An 8,918-nucleotide genomic window follows, 5' to 3' on the forward strand; every position below is an offset into this window, starting at 1 on the left:
AAACATAGAATATCATTTATATAAATTGTTTTCTCTACTTTCATTAAGAAAGTCATTTTCTTAAAAAAATAGTTTCTAGAAATTTAGTCAACCGAACATGAAAAATAAGAAAATACTTTTGAATAGGGGATAATATGGACATAGAGTAACAAATACACCCTTAAGTTATAGAAAAAATAATGAGTAATACCTAATTATTCTTTACTAAATGTGAGCTATTTATAGTAATAATAATAATAACCACCTAGAAAAGAAAGTACTAGTCAAAACTACAATAATGGTGGTTTAAAAAAAGAGTTTAAGTTGGTGTTAATGTGGATCTCACATCTAGGAACACCCACACATGATAAAGAAATCTAAACCACTTGTTACTATAATTAATTGGGGCCATGTTCAACTACTAAAATTTTATAAAACAAAAGCACAAATTTTGAAGAACACAGTGTTCTTAGGTAAAGTAGAACATTTATCGTCAAACTTGTCAGTAAATTTTATTATTAAAGCACTCAGATCATTTTTGCTTTGACTGAACACCTAAAAAAAAGTGTAATGAAGTGTTCCTATTATGTATTCTTGAGCACTCATTACGTAATTAAGTTAACCACTTAAATGTATCATATCCTCCGATTAGACACATTAGCCTTCACAAATTTGTTAAGCCTCATGCTTTCAAATTGAAGCTAATGTTTATAATCAAAGGTGGTGACATAGTTTATGTAATTAACTTATAGTAATAGACGCTTGAGAATACACACAATAACTTCTTTAAGTTTTAAAGGTGTTGGAATTGGGAGGTCATTTCAACTACCTAACATATGCAACAGAACAGAATATTCCGCTTGTAGATTTACACTGGATATATTGTTGTTATAGTTGCAACAGAGTTGAATATTATTGAATTAAAACATAATCTAACAAGAATGCAAATTTTAAGTCAAATAGTTTCTTATCACTAATAAAAGACCAGAAAAGTATAAACTCATTGTCTAATTTGAAGTACCAACAGAAAGTAAAACCATGTCTATAAGTTCCTTGATACTATAGCTACCCTTTGGCTAATAACAGCACCAGGAGGCTTCAACCAAGCAAAACATGTATTCTGGCCAAGTATCATCCCAAAAAAATGTGTTGCTTATAGCTATGGTAGGACATGACTATTGCTATCCTATCCATAAATGAGGACATAATACACATTAAAAGACATCGGGATGGAAACGCCCGGGGATAGAGTTGCCTTGTTGTGCCTGCTTGAGATGCATCGTCAGCGCATAGTTATTGACCTGATCACACAGAAAGGGTAATCACTTTCTTTGTCATACATGAGAAATTGCATGAGGGAACTGGATGCGGCATATACGTACTTACGTGGAAAGACACAGCTCGCCGCGTGGGGGTGTGGGGGGGGGAGGGGAGGTAGGGGCAACCGAGTAAGGTTCCAAACCCCTTCCGCATAAAATTACAATATACAAGGGGTTAAACTTATTTTTTATATACATTAGTACGTGCTGAATCCCTTTGACTTCTTTGTGTACTTACTTGCCTATTCATATTTTTGAATTACCCTAATGAAAATCCTGGTCCCGCCACTGAGAGGGATGTTCATTCTACCTCTTTCTACAAAATGAAGCATGCTTGACAACCAGATTTTAGTCCTCGCATCTCTTTTCTATTTTTATCTTTGTTCCCAGATAGTATAAAACATGTAATAAATTTGAAGAGGGTGATCTGACCTCAAGCGTTCTCAGCTGCTCCTGATACTGAGCCACCATCTGCTTCAGCTGATTCACCTCATTCCCTCTATCTTCAAACTCCTTCTGACGCTCGTGTTGAACAGCAAATGCTCGCTTCAAAATATTGTTCTCCTGAAGAAGTTCTTCTACCTGCTGCTTGAGCATTACGTGTTCCTGAATAATTACATAACAATTAATGTAAAGATATTTCACCTTGAGGAAGCTTAACTATAAATGTAGAAATACGGAATAACATTTCAGAAATGGCAAGTCTTTTGATGTCAAAAGCCAGCACTAAGAAAGTGAGAGTACCGACTTTTAAGTCTATTCGAATAGAATGAGGTAGCACTGTTATTCCAAAATAAGATCATTAGCCTGGAATAACAGTGCATCTACAGCCCCCATCCTCACAAACACTGATATTTGGCGCTTGCTTGTAGAGGAGGGGAGAAGAGTGGCCATAAGGAAAGAACACTAGTGAGTACTGATCTATACTAATAAGTAATAGCTAGACCATAAAACATTAGTTCCTCAACCATCTAAACTACTTCTTTTCTTTTTTTGAGAAACGTAACAGAACCATCTAAACATCAATTGATGTTTTGCTTTACATTCTGCATAAAACACAACTTGAATCTCATTGTGTGTATGCTTTCCATATTTTTATGCAACAATTGACGTTGCTTCTCAACATCTACATCCTATTGAGGACCTCCAAAAAACTGTATACTGTGCCCATATCAAGTGAGGGACAGATGAAGCAAATAAAAAAAACAGATTACACCAGCTGAATCCAGCCATCAATGGCATGACAATAAAAATAGAAAAGAAGAAATAGAGGGCAAAGTATTCACAGACAAGATAAAGTCAAACAGTTCTTAACTACCTGCTGGAAATTTCGAGTTGCTGCCTCTGTCGCACGGGCACAAATGGATTTCTCAAAGGCCTCAAGAGCTAGTGAAGCACGGGCTTTAGCATCATCTATATTTGAGGCACTCGTCATCTCTCTAACAAACAGCTCCACCCATTCAGTACGCTCCATCATGTGCAGTTCTTTTGCTGCGGATGAGCATGGTGTGGGCCCACCATTACCTGCACCAAAATGTGTAAGGGGACTAACAATATAAACAGACCCTGTGCTAGTGAACTTCAGAAACATCCATCAAATGTATTGATACACCTAAAGAAAAATGGTAAAAGTATCAACAGAAAGTGAGCTCAGAGGGGGACATCACTTATCATTTCAGTAAAGCATGTAATAAGGCAACACCGGTCGCAGTTTTACTTCATTGTAGCAGCGGGTTAACTTCAGAACTTTTCAGGTCCCCCATCTTTCTCAACAGGGACTCGAAGCACAAAATAAGTAGTAGAACATCCATGGCCTCAGCTCACTCAATTAAGAAAACAAGTGTCCGGGGCAAACACACTTTCAGTCTGGTGTCAGGATTATACAGTAAGGCAATTTGGTGAAAGTAACGTGCTTGAAGGAAAAACAAGACATTTCTCTTAAAATCAACTAAAAAGTTTATTCATGACAACAAACCCATATTAATAAATGAAAAACTATGTTGGACTTCAAGGGACTTTGATTGCCATATTAACATTTTGACAAGACAAATACAAGCAAAGAAAAGAATATTTTAAATAACTACTCATTATTTTTTTTACATTTCTATACAACCGCTTCTCCACCACAATCAAGAGGAAACTTAAGTAATGCCTTAAATTAAATAAATTGTACCATAGTCGGTAAGTAAAAAAGTAGTGCAGAATTTACCATAGCTAACTGTGGAAGTACTAAATTTGTGAAACAGAATTGAGCAAATAAGTCGGAGAATGTTGACCACAACCGACTAAATTCTCCAATTTAAGGGTGCAGAAAACACTAGCTACGTGACACTTCTAGTAAAAATGGTAAGCAGTTGTTAACCTGCATGAGACAAAAAATCAGCATAGAATTGTGATACACAAAAATAGCACAAGAATGATCTGCCAGGATACTGACATACATTTTCAACCATATGAAAAACACACACACACATCAGATTGGACAAGAAAGGAATAGGGTATTAGATTGATCAATGAAAACGTCACATAAATTCACTGGATAGCGTATACCTCCTAACAAACATCTAGAGAAAGCGAATTATAATTCATACAAACTACAAATACAAATTAATTGACATGTCTATACAACTCGAGTCACATAATCACTTACCACAAGAAAAAAACAAAAGAAGAAAAATCTCAATTGCACAATTATCTTGTTTTGCAATGATTTTAGATAGCACGTTATTATTGCACACAAGCAAAGGATGTCACCAAAGAACCTACTTGAAGTCATTCCCCAAGTTTCAGTCAAAAATGATTCGAATAGGGAAAAAATTGAACATCGGAAATAAGAATCATACTGAATACTGATGTTTACCTTGAGTTGAGATCGGAATGCCAATGTCCTGGGTAGCATCAGATCTTCCTGGGAGGGGCCCCAAATTCTCAGCAGACCCCAAGCAAAGCTCATTTAATCTTTTGATGGCAGAATCCAAATCACCACATTCATCCAGAGCTCTCTCCAGCAACTAAAAAAGTGCATCTCAAGGTTAAATTCTCCCCTTTTCAGTATAAAGGAAGTCTGATCAAGAAAAGTTGTACAAAAATATGCCATAAAATTGGATATCTAGATCATAGAAATGTGACCAGAACTAAAACTAGCTTTTATACAAATCAATCCTATCAAAACCCAAAACCAACAACCCCAAATATTATTATTTTCTTAAATGAACCACAAAATTAGATCCCTCAATGATATCAGTAGATGAAAACTATCAGACAACATACCATTTTTTGGATCAATCGGGATGGATAGAAATCAACTTAAAACAAACCAATGATTGTGAATTTAAAATCCAAGTATCAATATTAGTAGAAGAAAATGGAAAGAATTTCTGAAAAAGCTAGGAATAATCAATTGAAGAAAAAGTAATGGCTCGAGTAGGAATCAGATGAAATGTGTTTCATAATAATTTATACATACAGTTTATAAGGTAACAAGACTTTGGATTACGCTAAAGTCAACATACAAATTATAATGACACCTATTAAGAATAAGCTGGAAAATGTGCACCTCTATAATTCTTTTATAAGTTCCTCTTTGTGGGGGTGGGGGGGTAAGAATTCTTTCAAAAGTTGAAAAGTTTTGGAGTGTTGTAACAATAAGTTTTTGCAATACTTTTAGATAATCCAAAACCTTATTACGTTACCAAAGCAAAGGCCTTTTTTCTCTCTTTGAGGAAGCACCAACCTTCACAAAACTAATAATAAAGGAGATTACGACCCTTGCACTAATAACTTTACCACCTAATTGTGCATATTGTCAAAACACTATGTTGCTTGTACTCTTCAAAATCCTTGTCGCGCTCGTGTTGACATGACACCGGTAGGGGTGTAATTGTGAATCCACACAAGATTCGGTAAACTTATCTTGGGTGCTTTGCCTACATCTACGACCGAGAAGTACAAATTGATTGTCATCTATGACCATGAAGAATGTTTGCTACAATATGAGATAACTTATAACAAAATGTATCTCTTCCTTCACAAGTTAGAGGTAAAGTTGTGTAACTGTAACCACCATCCTCCACGTACCCTACTCGTGGGATCACACTGGTTGTTATAGTATCTTATGACATAAGGAATTAAAATTTATTAGTATTAGTTCAACAGCTTTTATCAATCAAGATATATACTTTACATACTTTTTTTCTATATACTTTACTTGAGTCGAGGATCAATTGGAAACAACTTCTCTAACTTCACAAGGTAGGAAGAAGGTTGTGTACACTCCACCCTCCTTAGACTCCACTTATGGATTACACTAGGTATGGTGTTGTTGAAGTTGTATGCTAGCACCCTTATCCGCACTTGAATTCATACCTTAAATCCTAAAATTTATGTGATGATGAATCATGAATCCAACCTTTAGATTTGTACCTGTATCGGATACCCACATTCGAGGTCAACCTATGAGGCTTGTAATCATCGTTGTTTTATTTTCTAGAATGGTGAAGTTTTCATATATAAAGTTGACTACACAAGTTGTGTGGTCAAACCAAAAGTTTTAGAGCTACAAGGGGGGGGTCCTACCTCCTCACTATCCAATTGTAATGTAATCTAAAACATCATCAATATATTTTGCCTCTTCTATATCTATACTTGTCTACATCAAAGAAATAAAGGACTAGACAATTCATCCAGAACATATTCTCCAAATGCATGATGGGACAATAATCCATCTCTTTTTGATGGGGCAATTTACCTTACTAAAACACCCAGTGTACATTCTAGCATTACCTATCCAATTTACCTATTTTTGATGGATATTTTCCACAATTTATCTACCCATCTGCAGTATAGAGAGAGACGGTAGATTGTCTCTGCTTGCTCCCCAATTAAACAACATATGGAACATAGCTGATAACCCCTTTAATCATTGGAATAGTCGAGGTGTATCGAGTTGGTAAATAGTTGTTTTACTTGGTTACTGGCATAAAAGACCGTCCTTATACAGGTCAACTTAACTGGAAGCAGTTTGCAAACAAGGAAACCTGTCTGGTCCAAATGAATTTGCACCTCCTGAAAACTCCAAATAATTTATTGTTATTATCAAATGAGCTTTCTTTTTCTTATAAACATTTCCAATCCAGTACAACAATAAAGATCGTCAAAGATAACGAAAATCCCAATAAATAACTTCTAAAAGAATTAAAGGGGTGCACATTTAACAACTTATTCTTGATATGTGTCATTTATAATTTGTATGTTGACTTTAAACTAATCCAAAGCTCTGTTACCTTATAGAGTGTAGGTATAAATTATTGAGAAACACATTTCATCTGCTTCCTACTAAAGCAGTTACTTTTTCTTCAATTGATGATTCCAAGCTTTTTCAGAAATTCTTCTCAATTTCTTCTTACTAATATTGATACTTGGATTTGAAATTCACAATCATTGTTTTGTTTTAAGTGGATTTCTATCGATCCCCATTGATCAAAAAATGGTAAGTTGTCCAATCGTTTTCATCTAGTGATATCATTGATGGGTCTAACTTTGTGGTTCTGTTTTTTTAACAAAACATAGCCTATGAGGTTGTTGGTTTAAGTTTTTGATAGCGTTGATTTGTGGAAGCTAGCTTTAGTTCCTCCCCACATTTCTATGATCTAGATATCCGGTTCTATGGTATAATTTCCTACAACTTTTCTTGATCAGACTCTCTTTACCATGAAAAGGCTAGAATTTAACCTAGAGATGCATTCCATTGCAAAGAAAGGATATTGACAGCCAAAATTCCAAAACAATCAAAGAAAAAGAAACTGTTCGCACAAATGAATTGCACTGAGAAATACTCAATGACCTGAATTTCACTAAAGAACTATCACCCGCCAAATCAAAAGCTAAATCAAATAGAATAACTATATATACAATCAATCCTCTTTTATGTTCCAGGTAAAGGTTTCCAAGCCAAAAAGCCGAAACTCAAATGAATTGCACAGTAAATACTGAATCACTTTGAAAAGGGATTACAAACAACGAAACCTGTCTGGTCCAAATGAATTTGCACCTCCTATAAAACTTCTAAAAATTCATTGTAATCATCGAATGAGCATTCTTTTCTTTATCTGTATTTTCAACCTTTCCAGTCCAGTACAACAAATTAACAGAGTGACTTCGGTTACACTCTAACTTCCAAAACAAAAAAAATTACTCTAATTAATCAAATATATTTATCAATATTAACGAAGAACGAAAATTGATATGTGATGATGATCAATAGACTCGGATATAGTCTAGAAATAATTACTTCTACAGCTCAAACTTCCAAAACAAACAGATATTACAAACAAATAATCACTCTAAAATCATTAAATTACTTAATTTTAAAAAAAGAAGAAGAAGAAGGAAACCTGTTTGTCCATATCAGGAAACACCGATATGAGATGATCGATCGCCGACGGAGTCGTAAAGGATCGCGGCGGAGAAAACGAAGACGGAGAACAACGGATCCTCTTCGAAACCGGCGGCGGAGACGGCGATGACTGCAAATCTTCAAAAAAATTGGATCTCTTACCGCACACCACAGCAGACATGTTGCGCCAAAAAAAAATAATCAAATTCCTCTCAACAGCAGCAACAACAACAACAATTCTTCTCCCACCGCCTCGCTCATACAGATTCCAAAAAAAAATCAAAAAAGAAAAAAATTAACAAAAATCGAGATTAAAAAACTCTCAAATTCCTCCCAATAACAACAAAAAAAAAAAAATCAAAAACTTAGATTTTTCTCAAATTCCTCCCAACAACAACAACAAAAAAAATATAAAAAAATATTCAAAAACTCAGATTTCTGTCCGATGGTTCCAATGTATATAAAAAAAATTATCTGTATGAATACATTATTAAAAAAAATTAGGTTTTTTTTTTCTTTATCGCCTCTTTTTTTTTTTATGAGATAAAAGATAGGTTTTGTAATAACTTTTGAAAGCAAAAAAAAAAATCTGAAATAGCGAAGGAAGATAAAGTAACAGGAGGTTACAGTATATTATGGTGAAGGACAAGTAATAAGATGAAACGTGTTATGTGATAATGACGTGGAGACATATGATTTGTCGTTTGCTATTTCGTTTGTGTTTTTGTAATTAGCTTTACCGGTGGCTTCCTTGTTTGGTAAAGCTAGTGAGTAAGGTGAGGCATATATAATTGAGAAAAAAACAAATCGTATAATACATAAATATAATTCTTAATTTGCTGTTGATTGATAATTATAATTTTTAATTTTTGGTGTATATAAATAGCATTTAAATTTATATAAAATCGAGCAAATGAGCAAATTCGTTCTACATGACAATTTTGTATCCTACATGGCATCCTACGTGTATTATGTTATATAGAACACTTATACCTACTTGTTTAATTTTAGGCCAAATACATACGTAGGTCCCTAAAGTTGTTCGCGCTTTTCCCCCAGGTACCTCAACTAACCAAGATTCCTATTAAATCCTTTAACCCCCTATAATTTGATCCTTTTAAATATTCTTGGCTGATGTGGAGCCAAATTTCAATAAATTATTTTTGATAATTAGGCGCGTGAGATGAACCTTCCCCACGTGGAAATTTTGACCAATACACTTCAAC

The 8,918-nt window shown here is 34.5% G+C and overlaps 1 protein-coding gene across 2 annotated transcripts; it reads right to left on the reverse strand.

The window, feature by feature from the left end:
* Window positions 1–927: 927 nt before the first annotated feature.
* LOC107025898 lies at window positions 928–8,220 on the reverse strand. 2 transcript variants are annotated; one of them, XM_027918616.1, is made up of 6 exons: window positions 7,691–8,220; window positions 6,309–6,362; window positions 4,159–4,309; window positions 2,617–2,822; window positions 1,731–1,904; window positions 928–1,280 (listed from the first exon to the last, which is right to left on the reverse strand). In XM_027918616.1, the coding sequence occupies exons 1-6, from the start codon at window positions 7,871–7,873 to the stop codon at window positions 1,194–1,196; spliced, it is 855 nt and encodes a 284-aa protein (XP_027774417.1). In that variant the 5' UTR covers window positions 7,874–8,220; the 3' UTR covers window positions 928–1,193. The 2 variants fall into 2 exon arrangements, with proteins under 2 accessions (XP_027774417.1, XP_015082165.1); XM_015226679.2 differs by lacking the exon at window positions 6,309–6,362 and having other exon boundaries at window positions 954–1,280; window positions 7,691–8,217.
* Between the last annotated feature and the right edge of the window lie 698 nt (window positions 8,221–8,918).

Source organism: Solanum pennellii, chromosome 7 (assembly GCF_001406875.1).
Source record: "Solanum pennellii chromosome 7, SPENNV200".
NCBI lineage: Eukaryota > Viridiplantae > Streptophyta > Magnoliopsida > Solanales > Solanaceae > Solanum > Solanum pennellii.

Excerpts from the sequence above, each read along its gene's own strand:
- LOC107025898 (XM_027918616.1), bottom strand. The coding sequence starts at position 7,873 with ATGTCTGCTGTGGTGTGCGGTAAGAGATCCAATTTTTTTGAAGATTTG. Across the intron at positions 1,905-2,616 it reads CAACTCGAAATTTCCAGCAG|GAACACGTAATGCTCAAGCA; the intron begins GTAGTTAAGAAC and ends GTAATTATTCAG. Across the intron at positions 1,281-1,730 it reads AGCAGCTGAGAACGCTTGAG|GTCAATAACTATGCGCTGAC; the intron begins GTCAGATCACCC and ends CTGTGTGATCAG.